Here is a 15,901-nt window from a genome sequence, read left to right as displayed (position 1 = left end):
TTATGGTTCAGGAGGTTATGGTTCAGGCGATGGGGAGCAGCAGATGAAGTTTTACTCGCTCGCCCACCGCTCACCTCTTGCCTGGTTCCTAACAGGCCGCAGACCGGTAGTGGTCCTCGGCCCGGGGGCTGGGGACACCTGAACTAGTCTATTCTGGTCTACATGGCTCAAATGACACAGACATGCTGTTACCATGATACTGGGCCCTGGAGGGTCTTTCAACCTCTCTGGAGGGGGACTTAAGCCTTTCTGAAAATAATTTGTACAGAAAAGATCTAGTAAAAAGGACTGATGGAAAAATAGGCAAATCTCAAACTACTGTAAAATATCAAATCAGGAACTATGATCCCAAAAGAAAGTGGAGTAATTACACAAGAAAAGGCAATTGTTTTTTAAAAAATGTTAATTTTAGAAATAGCTAAATTAAGTATTATATTAAATAAGAGTTTAATTAAAGCAGCAGGACTCAGAAAACACAAAAGAATTTGTGACTAAGTCAGATCAATGTCAACTTGAGGTTTCCCTTGGATTAGGATGATGAGCCCATTGTTCTAATCATGTTTTCAAAGCCTATTCCACGACTAACTACTAATTAAGAAGTCAACATTACTGATGAGAGCTTTCACATATTTTTTTTGTCAGCTTACTAAATATATTTTAAGGCAAAATGAAGTTTTCCCACATGACAAAATGAAGCCATTACTTCTTGTGTGTTAAATAGAAACTGCCTAAAAGTGTAGCAATATGACAGATGTATTTATAACCACTATGCTTACAATACCTTTGCTGAAATTGCTAATGTGCAGGCAATTCCCAGTTCTCCACCGCCAACCACGGTAATTTTATTGACTGTTTTATTCTCATGATTTGCCCAGTTCTTTGAATTTATATCTGAGACACCTAAAAAGTAAAGTGAACTATCATAAGAATTTAAAAATATCAAAAATATTTTTAGCATCTTAAAAAAATACACCAAAGTTCAATAACTTGGACAGAAAACATGGTACTAGGCACTCCATAATAGACATTCAAAAATATTGTTGAACAAATGAAATGCAAGAAAGACAGGAATCTCATATTAAATATTCTACTAAATAGAGGCTATCATTTTAAAAAGAAAATATCTTTCCAAACATTTAAAAAATATTATATAAGACTCTTAAAAAAATGGGATTTCCATAATTCTGAAAAACATTGTGATTCTTACTGCTCTAGTCTACAATGCAAAAAAATGTTTAACATGAAATTTTGCAAGCATGGGTATTTTGCTTTATCCTCAATGAGAAACAATGAGAATCATAGGTTCTCTGGTCCAGTATACTGAATGAGGCAAAAAGCCACATAAACATATAATGAAAAAGGTTTGGGATCATTAACATATATCAAGTGGTTTTGAAAAAAAAAATTATTTTAGCTGTCAGGATAAAAGTAATCTTTTACATTTTAAGAAACCATATTCATTGGAACTGTATGGTAATACTTACCTTATGATAAACATATAGGAATTTTTGATTCAACACAGATATGTACATATACAAGCATGTATTTATTTAGAGAAATCAAGTAGCAGAGAGTAAAGGACATTAGTGAGAAATCGTAAACTAATAACTCTATGATTAACAAAAATACAAACCTTCAGTGATTTTTGCAATATAGGCTAGCAAGTCTACCTGCTGTGCCTCATCAGATGATGACAGAGAATACAGAGGAAGTTCTTCTTGAAACTTGGCAATCATTTCTTTAATTAATCCAACAATGACAGATTTAGGCTACAGAACACACACAAAGGGAAAAGTTATGCAAAAATTTTGCTAAGGAATACTACCTTGTTAACCTATACATTGTTATAGAGTTAGCCAAAAGAAAGTATTACATCATGCTCTCATTTTTCGAAAACTACCATACAAATTATATGATATTTTAAACTTTTTTAATACATTTAATTGAAAAAAAATAATTTTTTTAGCTAAAAAATAAAGAGAGAAATGCTAAATCCACATCTCCAAAAAGTGGGAAAACAGCATAAATGTGCTTACTAGCAGAGTACCTATATTTGGGAATGGTCTTGTCTATCTGCCTTTTTTTAACTTTTTATTTTGAAATAATTGCAGACTTACAGAAAAGTAGCAAAAAAATAGTATAAAAAATTTCCAGGGCTTCCCTGGTGGCGCAGTGGTTGAGAGTCCGCCTGCCGATGCAGGGGACACGGGTTCGTGCCCCTATCCCGGAAGATCCCACATGCCGCGCAGCGGCTGGGCCCGCGAGCCATGGCCGCGGAGCCTGTGTGTCCGGAGCCTGTGCTCCGCAACGGGAGAGGCCACAGCAGTGAGAGGCCCGCGTACAGCAAAAAAAAAAAAAAAAAAAAAAAAAAAAAAAAAAAATTTCCATATACTCTTCACCCAGATTACTCAAATGTTAACATTTTATCACATTTGCTTTCTTAGTCTCTTTTCCTCTATTTTCTGAACCGAGAGTAAACTGAAGATATGATAACCCTTCACCCCTAAATACTTTAGCATATATTTCCTAAAAGAAAGAACAAAACATTCTCCTATATAACCACTATGAAATCATAAAATTAATACTGATATTTATCTAATCCAGTACTGTTCATTTTAATTTAACTGGTTAAGCAACCTTAGTGAAATGCACTTAACCTCTCTGAGCTTCAGTATTATTAGCAATACAATGTGAATAATAAATCCCAATAATATGAGAAACAAATGAGCTAATATATGCAAATTATATGTTGTGAGTATAAAATATATGTTTATTATTATTATTATTAGGAATATTTAGTGGCTTGCTCATTTTAAAAATTGTTTAATTTCTCAGAGTCTGGGTTTCACTCTAATAAATTTTTTTTTTTTTTTTTGTGGTACGCGGGCCTCTCACTGTTGTGGCCTCTCCCGTTGCAGAGCACAGGCTCCGGACGCGCAGGCTCAGCAGCCACGGCTCACGGGCCCAGCCGCTCCACGGCATGTGGGATCTTCCCAGACCGGGGCACAAACCCGTGTCCCCTGCATCGGCAGGCGGACTCTCAACCACTGCGCCACCAGGGAAGCCCACTCTAATAAATTTTTTATTAAAATAAAAAAGCTCATATACCTTTAAAGACTAAGCAGATAACATAATGTGTGAAGTTGTCAAGTATTAGAAAATTTGGGGAGATGGTCACTGTGGTAAATTGGAAAGAGTACATGTATAGTCATTCAAATTCAAATTAAGAACAAAACAAAGCAAAACAAAACCACTGTGCTGTTCAAACAAAATTCTGTAGGCCTAATGCAGCACACTGACTCTCTTGGGGAAAATGTCTGCAATCCTTGGCCTAGATGACCTCTAGATTCCTCCTAGCTCCAAACTCTGTATAGTTATACTATGTAATTCCAACTGCACGTGGAACTTAAAGTTTACGTAGTACTTTTAAAAATCATAACATCATACTTTTTTTTAATTGATGTATAGTTGATTTACAATGTTGTGTTATAGTTTCAGGTGTACAGCAAAGTGATTCAGTTATATATATATATATATATATATATATATATATATATATATATATATTCTTTTTCAGATTCTTTTCCATTATAGGTTATTACAATATATTGAATATAGTTCCCTGTGCCATATTATCTATTTTATATATAGTAGTGTGTATCTGTTAATCCCAAACTCCTAACTAATCCCTCCTCCTCCCCCAAATGTAGTTCTTCTAAATAGGGCCATTTAAATAATATAATATCTTCTTAAGACTAGTTATAGCTTATAATAAAGAGGTTCAGAGTAGTAAAATGAAATCAATACTGTCTGATCTGAAATCAAGCACAACCTTGACTAGATTATAGGACTATCTCTGAGTATTTATTAAACAAACAAAACTATGAAAAGAGATGCAAAGAAAACCAGAAAGAGGAAACAGGAAAGATAAATTCCCACAATAGGGCACAGATGTCAAAATACTGTTAAAGGATAGTATTTTTTTAAAAAGTTGTAAAAATGGATGAAAGAGATAAACAGACAATTCAAAAAAGAAGAAACGTACATGATAAATAAATGTATGATAAGATTTCACTTTCTCAAATAACCAAAGAACTAAATATTAAGGTTAAGACATCATTTTTGTCCTTCCAACTAACAAATTTTTATCATGCCCTATTCATCACATTTAACTGGTAATCTTATTATTTAAATCACCAAGTAATGCAAATAATGTACAAGTTCATAAAGTAAAAGATTAATGTTTCCCCACCTAAACTCCACTACTGACAATTTGGTATGCAACTTTTCTTTTTCTATTTCTTTTTTATCTTCTTTTTAAAAGTTTTATTTATATGAAAAAAATAGAAAACCATAAAACAATATGAAATGCAGCCACAATTGCATATCCTTTTACAATATGTATATAAAATAAGAAGTGATAATCCTAATGCCATCCTCTACTTCAACCTCACTCCTCTCTGACAGATCCCTGTCCTCCTATCCTACAACTTTCTGGGTATATACAAATATATTATAAATTATCCTTTCATAAAAGTTTTAGTTACTTACAAAAATGAGAGCAGATTCTACATCCTTCTAAGTAAATGAACCATAGAGATAAGCAAAGGTTTGTTTTGTTTTAATGATAGTACCTTCTTTTATAGCACCCTTTAGAGCAAAGGTGCTGTAAAACAGGTACCCCCCATACTGATTTCTATTGATGGTAGAATTACAACATTTTGTCTACCTCTTGGAGGCCAATTTGGGAATATATAAGAATAGCCTTCAAAACATTTAAAAACTTTGATCCAATAATTCCATTCCTAGAGATTTATCATTAGGAAATTATTAAAGATTTATAAGATATATCATTTATATTTACATATATTTATATTTAAGGATGCTCATTATTAAATTTCTAACAGAGCAATTTACAAATACATCAGGCAACCGTTAAAAACCATGTATTTTGAAAATATTGTTTAATATGGAAAAATGCTCAATATAATGATAGATGAAATATGCAGAATACAAAACTGCATAATGTGAGGGCTTGTGTTTTTGTTCTGTTTTGTTTCTGTTTTTTAAGTCTGGGCCATTTTTTATTTTTTATTTTTCTTTTTTTTTTGTGATACGCGGGCCTCTCACTGCTGTGGCCTCTCTCGTTGTGGAGCACAGGCTCCGGAAGTGCAGGCTCAGTGGCCATGGCTCATGGGCCCAGCTGCTCCGCGGCATGTGGAGTCTTCCCGGACCGGGGCACGAACCCGTGTCTCCTGCATCGGCAGGCAGACAGACTCTCAACCACTGTGTCACCAGGGAAGCCCAGGGGCCATTTATTTTTATTTATTTATTTTTTTACTTTTATGTTTATTTATTTGGCCGTGCCAAATTAGTGGGATTAGTTCCCTGAACCTGTGCCCCCTGCAGTGGAAGCACAGAGTCTTAATCACTAGACCACCAGGGAAGTCCCTGTGAGGGCTTGTAAAACACATAAGTTACAGTTTCATGCATCGCTGTGGGTGAATTTTTAAAACTTAATGCTCAGTTAAAACACAGCATGTAATAGAAGATTATATACAATATGATTCAATTTACATAAAGGTTAAAAACAAGCAAAACTGGGCTTCCCTGGTGGCGGAGTGGTTGGGAGTCTGCCTGCTGATGTAGGGGACACGGGTTCGTGCCCCGGTCCGGGAAGATCCCACATGCCGCGGAGCGGCTGGGCCCGTGAGCCATGGCCACTGAGCCTGCGCGTCCGGAGCCTGTGCTCCGCAACGGGAGAGGCCACAACAGTGAGAGGCCCGCGTACTGCAAAAAACAAAACAAAACAAAACAAAAAAACAGGCAAAACTACAAATAAATACACATATTACATAAGAACCTTTACTGGGGAGGAACGAGGAAATAATGCCCAATATTTTTCTAGTAGCTCTTCATTTGCTTTATCAAACGGCAAAGAACTATAAAAAGACAGGAAGCAAACAATGGTTGCCTCCCAGACCTGGAGAGAGCAGCTTCATGCAGGCTGCCATCATCAGGGTTCTGGGTCTTGGGTGGCCCTGGGGAGCTCAATTTCAAATTATTTTTAAAGACCATAAGAAGAATCATCATTGAAAGAAAATTCACTAACTTATTTGTACCGTTAGGATCAAAGATAAATATTTAGAAAAATAAAAACTTTTAAAAGAAAATCCAAATTGATCTTACATGGCTCCAGTTTTGGAGGTAGGGCAAGTATATTCTGCCTTGAGCATCCACATGTTTTCCAACTGAGATTCCCATATTTGCAGTTGGCTTTAAGAAGCAAATGGGGGGAGCAAAAGGGTGAGAATCCAAAATCCACAAACGAATTGGTATGTTATATGTATTACCTATTTGAGACAAAATAAACATATCTTCAAACAATAATGAACCACACACATTATATTTATGGTATAGCTAGGTGGCATTTTAAAACACAAGTCTAGTCAAGTTTATACATAAAGGATTTACGTAAACTGAGGCCTATTTTCCTATTTTTATCCACATTCACATTGGAAATATGCTCCCATTAAAGCACCAGTATAACATTTGAGGAAATATAATCAAGACAATGGCCAGCTTATTCAATTCAATTCAATAAATATTTATAGGACCTACTGTGCTAGGAGTATGGGATACATCTTCTTTAGGTAACCTTCTTTGCTCCACCCAATTTATTTGCCTACAAGTCTGTTTCTCTTTTTACACTATAAACGTCTAGAGATGATTATGTATTATTCATTTCCACGTCCCCTACAACAAGTATAGTGCCTAACATACTGGATACTCAATAAAAGTTTCTTATATAAATAAGAATGAATGGGGCTTCCCTGGTGGTGCAGTGGTTGAGAGTCTGCCTGCCGATTCAGGGGACACGGGTTCGTGCCCCAGTCCGGGAGGATCCCACATGCCGCAGAGCGGCTGGGCCTGTGAGCCATGGCCGCTGGGCCTGCGCATTCGGAGCCTGTGCTCCGCAGCGGGAGAGGCCGCAGCGGTGAGAGGCCGCAGCGGTGAGAGGCCACAGCGGTGAGAGGCCACAGCGGTGAGAGGCCCGCGTACAGAAAAAAAAAAAAGAATGAATGAATGGGTACTTCCCTGTTGGTCCAGTGGCTAAAACTCTGCACTCCCAATGCAGGGGGCCCAGGTTCGATCCCTGGTCAGGGAACTAGATTCCACATGCCTCAACTAAGAGTTCGCATGCTGCAACCAAAGATCCCGCATGCCACAACTAAAGATCCCACGTGCTGCAACTAAGACCCAGCGCAGCCAAATAAATAAATATTTTTTAAATGAATGAATGAATGAACAAATGAAAGATGCATTTGATACTGGCCCTCAAGTTGTTCATTAATTGCAGATAGTGTAACATACAAGCTGGGTTAGATACATACAACTTAGAGCTGAAAACAACCTTAACAGTCACCTTGTCCAGTGGCTCTTAAATTTTAGTGTACTGAGATAGGAACCCAAATGAAAGCTCTTCCATGTACATGTACCATGTAACCATGTACCATGTACTATGTAACCCTGTACCATATACTATGTAACCATGTATGTCATGTCTACTGAGAGCCAAAATCTCTGACTGTTCTGGTTTACAGGAAGCCCAAAGCTAAACCTAATATAAGTGCAAAAACTAACCTTAACTAGAAACGTGATCAATTATCTTAACTGTTCTATTGTATCTCCCGATATATATTCCTGCTTTCACAGTCTTAATGCATGTGTCTTTCAATATATTTAAAAACATGGCTGCTCAGGAGCACAAATGCCTAGGTTCAAATCCTAGTTGCACACATTACTAGCTATATGATTTTAGGCAAGTTACTTAACTTCTCTGTGCCTCAACTCCTTCCTCTACAAAATGAGAATAATAAAAGCTCCTACCTCATAGGATTGTTGGTGAGGATAAAATTAGTTAAGGTACATAAAATGCTTAGAACAGTACATGACATGGTAAGTACCATGACGGGTTGGCAATTTTTACAATTTACCTCAAACCCACTTTGGAAATAAGCAAGGTATAAATAAAAAGTTTTGTTCTCCACTGCAATCTTTTTCTTACTAAGGAAATCCTCTGCTTTTTTCATCTTGCTTCCTCCTGCCCTAAGCACAATGATACTCAGCTCTGTCTGCATATTAGAAATGCTTAAGGAACTCTGAAACATACCAATATCCAGGCCTCTCCCCAAAAGTTTCTGATTCAGTGGGACAGGGTTTGGACAACATTTTTAAAAAGCTTCCCATGTAATTCTAGAGAACTGAAAGTCACTACATAATAGAAATGTCCTAGTACTATTTCTACTATTTTATATCAGCAGTTCTCAGAACCATACTCCTCTTCTAATTTTATCTAAGTATTAAAAAAACTGTTTTTTTTCTCTCCCTCTCTCTCTCTCTCTCTCTTTCTCTCTTACTCCTCTTCTTCTTCCTCTTCCTCTTTCTCTTTCTCTGCTATGTGAGGACACAACAAGAAAGCAACCATCTGCAAGCCAAGAAGAGAGCTCTCACCAGAGCCCAACTACACTTGCACCTTGACCCCAGACTTCCAGCCTCTAGAACTTACGCGGGCCTCTCACTGCCGTGGCCTCTCCCGCTGCGGAGCACAGGCTCCAGACACGCAGGCCCAGCGGCCACGGCTCATGTGCCCAGCCACTCCACAGCACGTGGGACCCTCCCGGACCGGGGCACGAACCCGCGTCCCCTGCATCGGCAGGCGGACTATCAACCACTGCGCCACCAGGGAAGCCCTGAATGTGGATCTTGATGTTTGAATATGTTTTAACCTTGCACGATGTCTATACTAACAAATATGTATGGGTTGTTTGATAAATAAATATTTTTTTAAAAACTGTTTTTATTTGGACTTAATTGATATATAACACTGTATTAGTTTCATGTATACAACATAATGACTCAATATTTGTATATATTGCAAAATAATCACCACAATAAGTCTAGCTAACATCCATCACCATACCTAGTATCTAAGTACTTACAGTATGGATACAGGCATAGCTGTTGGTACTCTATGATTATAAAGTCATGTGATCACAGCATCACAGAGTGGCCAACAGGTATTGAGACACATCATCACATTCCTCCAGAAGTCACTCTGTCTAATGTTATATACTCTAGACCAGTGTTTTTCAAATGTTGGTCACAATAAATAGGTCATGAAATTAATTTAGTGGGCTGCAAACAATAATATTTAATTTTAGTTATATACATATATAACTAGGTATACGAAAGTATTTCTTATTGTGGGTCGCAATCAAACATTTATAAGCCACTGTTTGGACCATGAAATTTTTTTTTTCCACACTGTGCAGCATGCAGGATCTTAGTTCCCCGACCAGGGATTGAACACATGCCCTCTGCATTGACAGTGCAGAGTCCTAAAGACTGAACCTCCAGGGAAGTCCCAGGCCATGCAATTTTTTTTGTTTTGGAGTGGTAGTCCCAATCTGGATGGAGCCATTTTCTAATGTTAATCACTACACATTAAAGAAAAGGAAAGCAATGTCTATTGAAGGTTATCTTCCTGGTTGATCAAGGATCTGCTGCCTCCATCAATGCCTCTCCCCAGCAGCATTCATGTATTTTAATACCACACTCCTGGCAAAGCGCATGGTGAGCCTGATTCCCATGTCTATAACTTGTAAGATTTCACTACTGGTATTCTCTGTGCCCTTCGTCCTTCTTTCTCATTCTTTTCTGTCAGCAAATGCCCTGCCTCCTACCCTGCTCACTTACTTTCAGTAATTCATCATCAAAGAGTCAGGACTCCTGGTAGAGTCCTCAGATTTAAAGTAATTATATCATAAGGACATAATTTAAGTTAGCTGTAAATAAAGTTCAGATGGGTATCATCTTACTAAGATGATACATATCTCTAAACAATGGGTGGGTGAAGGAAAAGTGTCATCACAACCTTGACACAATCTTGGAGGGATAAGAAATAATCCAGAGGGCCTCCCTGGTGGCGCAGTGGTTGAGGGTCCGCCTGCCGATGCAGGGAATACGGGTTCGTGCCCCGGTCTGGGAGAATCCCATATGCCGCGGAGCGGCTGGGCCCGTGAGCCATGGCCGCTGGGCCTGCGCGTCCGGAGCCTGTGCTCCGCAACGGGAGAGGCCACAACAGTGAGAGGCCCGCATACCGAAAAAAAAAAAAAAGAAATAATCCAGAAAACTTCTGCAGGTATATATAAGGAAATATCAACAGAAGATTCACCTGGGGAATAGCACTGAGTGGGAGGTTAGATATAAGCTTAACCTCATCTCTTTTCAATTGTTTAAATGTTTTTAACATGAGCATGTACTATTATTATACTAACAAAACTAGGAAACAGGTAAAAGTAACAAAAGCATGCAAATAATAATGGCCAACGTTTATTAGGCACTTACTATGTGCCAGGAACTATGCGAAGAGCTTTACTTAGAGTAATGCATTTAATCCTCAAAATTGTAGAGTTAGGCTCTATCATTGGCCCATTTTACAGATGAGAAAGATAATACATTCTGACCTTCTGATCAGCAGGAAATAACTAGTATGCATCACAAGGAGTCGCTATAATTCCAGTCAAAAGCAAAGGGGAAAAAGAGTGTACTACCAAAAAAAAAAAAAAAAAGGTATTGCAGGTATCATTACTACCTTGGAATTACTACCAGCATAAGAATCAATGACCTGACTCCACCGCTCTAGGAAGATGCAGAGTGCCAATGAGTGGCATCTTAAGATAACTTTTATGCCCTCCTGTAACCTCTCCACATTGTCCTAGAAACTGAGGGCTACTAAGCAATGATTCATTTAAATTTGTAAGTTCCTCTGTCAATATGCAACTACCCTTGAAATCACTGGGGTTGGTAAGAACTATGGAATCAGTCAATCAATCAATCAATCAATCATTGGGGTGGTAAGAATTCTTTCTCTCTCTAACATCTAACCATAATAAACACAGAATACAAGTAATGGGAAACAGGTCTCAGTAAAATTCTCTAGGCAGCCAGAAAACAGTCTGAGAGTTTGGGAGGGGAGAAGCAAGGAAAGAAAATAAAAATCGACTCTATACCTGCTCTGCCTACCTCACTGCAATTTTTTCAGAGCCCACTGCTACCTACTTTCATCTCCAACCACATTCCTATTCGTAAAAACCAAACTGGATTTCTAAGCATTCTCTGTGCCAAAGGAGATGTTATGATTGAACATACACAGAGGAAGAATAAAACATGAGTGTACCCCTGGCAATAAGTCATCACGGGGGCAGGGGGAAGCAATAAAGGAGGGTTTGTAACAGTCTAGCCACTACCATAATGAAGCACTTACTTTGAAAAAAGTCCCCCAAAATACATCTTCTTGGTGTCTGTTGGGCAATGTGCTCCCATAATACAGTGATGAATCCTTTGTAAGAGACAGCAAACTGCACTGCTCTCTCCCCATTTGGTTTCCTGATCTTCCTCAGCCCTTTTTCAGTGCACCTCCTCTTTCAAATACCCAGTAAGTTCATCTATTCCTAAGCCCTTCAGCCAGTAATCAAATAAACTAACTCAATCATTCAACAAATATTTACCGAGCATTTTCTATAAACACAGCACTGTATATTAGTGATTTTGGATGTTATTCCTCCTGAGATTATTTGCATTTTAAAAGAGGAATGGATTTTTAATGGTGGAATTTCAAGCACCACTTCAGAGAAATAATTGGAACCAATGCTTCTCTGGTGTTCTTCAAATCATACTAGACAAGCAACCTCCTATGACACCCATCTGACAGGTTAGTCCTGTTAAATGTTGAAGGAAGTAGGTCTAGACAAACAGAATTAATTATAGGGATGTTAGTGATTTTTTTTTTCTTTTTGGGCAAACACTTAGCTATTTTAACCTGTCAGGTCATCTGAAAATATGTTGCTTTTTTTTGAGCTTTAATGGCACCTGTGTTTAAAAAATTTCCTATTGGAGTTTTGTTTTGGTTTTTGTTTTTTTTTTTTGCGGTACGCGGGCCTCTCACTGCTGTGGCCTCTCCCGTTGCGGAGCACAGGCTCCGGACGCACAGGCCCAGCGGCCATGGCTCACGGGCACCGCCGCACAGCGGCATGTGGGATCTTCCCGGACCAGGGCATGAACCCGTGTCCCCTGCATTGGCAGGCGGACTCTCAACCACTGCGCCACCAGGGAAGCCCCCTATTGGAGTTTTAAGTTCCAGTCTGATAGCAGCTGTGTGGACTCAGGTAAACCACGTGAGCAGGACTCAGTTTCACCAATAGAATGGGGATAATGCTACATCATATAGAGGGAAAGGGAGGGGAACAAAACATTCATGTAATGGGAGAAAAAGGTGGGATCCCTGCAGTTTGCTATGGAAAGCAGAGTTAGCTCTCCACAAGCGCAGACCTATGTCTGTCTTGCTTGCCTCTGTACCTCAAAACCTAGCAGAGTAGTGGGCAGATAGTTGACATTCAATAAATAAATATTCGTTGAACTGAACTGAATTTGTTGGTATTAACCTAAGTCTTCCTTCACTGGGACAGCATTCTGCTATATCCAGTAAGGTTCAGTATAGATCATATACATGTTAAAACACTTTGAGGGGAATTCCCTGGCAACCCAGTGGTTAGGACTCTGAGCTTCCACTGCTGGGGGCCCAGGTTTGATCCCCGGTTGGGGGAACTAAGATCCCGCAAGCCACATAGTGTGGCCAAGAAAATAAATATCTAAAAAATAAATAAATAAAAAATTGACCGGCTTGTAACAATGTTCTTTAAAAAAAAAAAAAAAAAACCACTTTCAGAATGTTACGGAACTAAACAAATATAAGTTCTAATTAAACTGCTCTTTTAGAAAATTCCCACATTTTCTCAACTTCCACACTTACCCTGATACATCACAGGAATAGTGCCAGTGAAATTCAGCAGGTTTTTCTGGGAACTATCTTTGAAAACTGGAAGAAAAAAAAAGCCCCAGAATGCGCAATCAGAAGTAGGAAGAACTGTATTAAAGTGTGTGCATGTACATACACACACACGGAAACACACATAATTTCTAAATACCATCATCTAGGAATCAGTAAATATGTTGACAAGGGCAAAGAACTAAATGATGTTCTCTTAGAAAGCAGAGCAGGTAGTTGAAAGAACACAGGACTTAGATACTGAAATCCCAAGTTTTTGGCCAACTTTTCCTACTTAGAGGTGATGGAAGAAATTTTCACATATTGAAATATGGGGAAGTCATCCTAGCTTATACATTATTTAACTTAAGCTTTATGCTAACTAGAATAGCCAGTTTTGTGGCCCATTAAACATACATTGTACATCTGCTTTAATCATTAAAGAAAAGGGTGCATTGTCCAGAAGTAAAGAATGTCTGTTTTGAAGACAGAGATAAATGCCTCCCTTCCCTAAAACATCAACGCTAGCACTCCTTCAATGATAAAGCTCCCTTCACAGGCGCCAAGGCCATGCTGACTCATTGTGTGCATGCTCATTTGTCTTTTTTTGAAACCTTGAAGGAATGCACCCCTGTGATGTTTGATGTTCTTTGTTCTGACAGATATAAAACTGTGCTGAAAACCATGCTTCTTTGGAAAGCTCTTCAGAACTATCTGAGGCTATAGTGCTCAGACTGGCTCAAATAAAACTCTTTTCTATTCCTATTACAGACTGTTTATTATTTCCGTCGACAGAGGCGTGTGACTTTTGGTTACTTTAACCTCTTTGAACTTCAGTTTCATCATCTATAAAATAAAGATATAAAATCTATCAAGACTGCATCATAAAGTTGTCATAATGATTAAATGAGATGATGTGAAAACCCTTAATAAGAAGTAAAGGATTATAAAATGCGGGGACATTATCAAATAACTGTCACATGTGACATCAGTTATAATCACTTTCAGATATCAGATTATAACTTTTATAATCAGAAAAAAGAAGTTAGTTTTACTTTTGAAAGTGACCTTTTAGAAGGATTAATAATTATCTTTGCTTTCTCTAACTCCATTATTCTCAACCTTTTCTCAATCTTCACATCCCTGAAATTTCAACTTACCCATCTGGGACACACTGATGGAGAATCAATGCCCTAATTTCTGAACTGAATACAGAAAACACTACATCTGGTTTCAAACTGTCAAACTGCCTTGGAATGTGGTCCTTTAAGGACTTCAGTAGCTTACTATACTATTTATGCAGGGGAAGAAAAAAGTCTAAATAGACTTGATGACCTATCAGAAAGGGAGAAGAGGAAAAGCCAGGCTGACAGAAAACTCAAGGCCAAGAGTGTACATAAGTACAAATATTTACCTTGAACTATATGAGTGAAAGGTAACAATGGGTGAAGGGATCACTCTTAAGGCAAAACTAAAATGGACAGAGGAGTGGAACAGGGATTGTTTCTCGGGGACACAGAAGAACCTGAAAATGTGGTAGAGAAACTATGGGTGTAAATAGTCATTGTCCAAATTATTCAAAAAGCCAAAAGAAAAATGATTATAATACATGACTAACATTGTCTTCAATAATAAAATGTACCTTGACAATATTAATCCTATAGCTTGAGGGTTTAATGGCACCACAGCCTACTTTCTCTAGATGGGGGAAATGAGAATAAGAATTAACTGGTATAACAAAGGTTTAAATCTATAAGATTACTTATAGATTGTAAAAGAACAAGTATTATTCAAGCAGAGGGCAAGATGGACATGAGTACAAGCCCCAACTTCATGCCTAACTAGCTGTGTAATCTTAAGCAAGTTATTTAAACTCTCTGAGCCTCAGTTTCTTTCTCTGAAAAATGAAGATGATAATACTCACCTCACAGCTTTGGTTGTACAACAATATGTAAAATAATATAGATAAAACATTTGGAAGTATATCTGGTGTTCAATAAATAGTAGATGTTAAATCCCCCATCCCAGGCATTTATGCAGCACCAAATACCTGGGTGCTAATCAAGAGAGGCCAGACACAGGTAGGTCAGAATCTAATCATTTCTTCCACACATAAAATTAGCTATTCCTAAGAAATACTTCAATAATGCCTCAAATTTTCCAATATATAATTCTGAATTAGACATATTTTTGTAACCCAAGCTAATTCAAATACAAAACATACCCGTGTAGAATAAAGAAGCTTTTCAAAACTGTGTTTTGACTAATTCCTGGGTCCTGAAATCAATTTAGTGAGTCTCAATCAGCATTTTTTTTTAAACGGTATGGAATGGAATAGAAGAGAAAACGCCAAGGTGTACATAATACTTTAGTTGTGTGTATATGGGGTCATGATATAAAATACATTTCCAAGTGTGGGTTGTGGTCAGAAATTTTGAAAGATAGTAAAGTAAAATCTTTCTCAGGTAACCAGACCCTCTATATTAAGTGAAGAAGATAACAAAAACTTTGCTATTAATTTATTATCAACCATATATGTGGTAGGCAGAATAATGGCCTCCATGGATGTCCAATATCCTAATCCTTGGAACCTGTGCATATGTTACCTTATTTGGCAAAGAGACTTTTTAGATACAATTAAGTTAAGTAATTTGTGTTGCTTTTTTTTTTAAAGATTTTTTTTTGATGTGGACCATTTTTAAAATCTTTATTGAATTTGTTACAATATTGCTTCTGCTTTATGTTTTGGTTTTTTCGCCTCGAGATATGTGGGATCTTAACTCCCTGACCAGGGATTGAACCTGCACCCCCTGCATTGGAAGGCGAAGTCTTAACCACTGGACCACCAGGGAAGTCCCTGTGTTGTTTTAAGCCACTAAATTTGTGTTCATTTGTTACAGCAGCAATAGAAAACTAATACCATATAAATTTTATTAACTTAAATTTCCTCAAAAACCACAGGTCATAAAGTGTAGCTCAAAATCAGGGGATAAAAGAGAGAAATGAGGGCTT

General features: G+C 37.8%; 1 protein-coding gene across 3 annotated transcripts in view; it reads right to left on the bottom strand.

Moving 5' to 3' along the window:
• Nucleotides 1–15,901, bottom strand: part of UEVLD (UEV and lactate/malate dehyrogenase domains) — a 47,635-nt gene that overhangs the window by 24,228 nt on the left and 7,506 nt on the right. For 2 of the 3 annotated variants that reach the window (XM_081241282.1, XM_081241284.1), the window contains exons 3-6: nt 12,875–12,940; nt 6,190–6,353; nt 1,634–1,769; nt 782–900 (exon numbers count right to left, since the gene is read on the bottom strand). In XM_081241282.1, the coding sequence (XP_081097408.1) occupies nt 782–900; nt 1,634–1,769; nt 6,190–6,353; nt 12,875–12,940 (485 nt within the window). The remainder of the gene's footprint in view (nt 1–781; nt 901–1,633; nt 1,770–6,189; nt 6,354–12,874; nt 12,941–15,901) is intronic. The other variant, XM_081241283.1, reaches the window with a different exon arrangement.

The sequence above is a fragment of the Mesoplodon bidens genome (genome assembly GCF_964165515.1).
Source record: "Mesoplodon bidens genome assembly, chromosome: 7".
NCBI lineage: Eukaryota > Metazoa > Chordata > Mammalia > Artiodactyla > Ziphiidae > Mesoplodon > Mesoplodon bidens.
The sequence above is the reverse complement of the archived record's forward strand: the minus strand, read 5'-3'. Positions and strand labels throughout refer to the sequence as shown.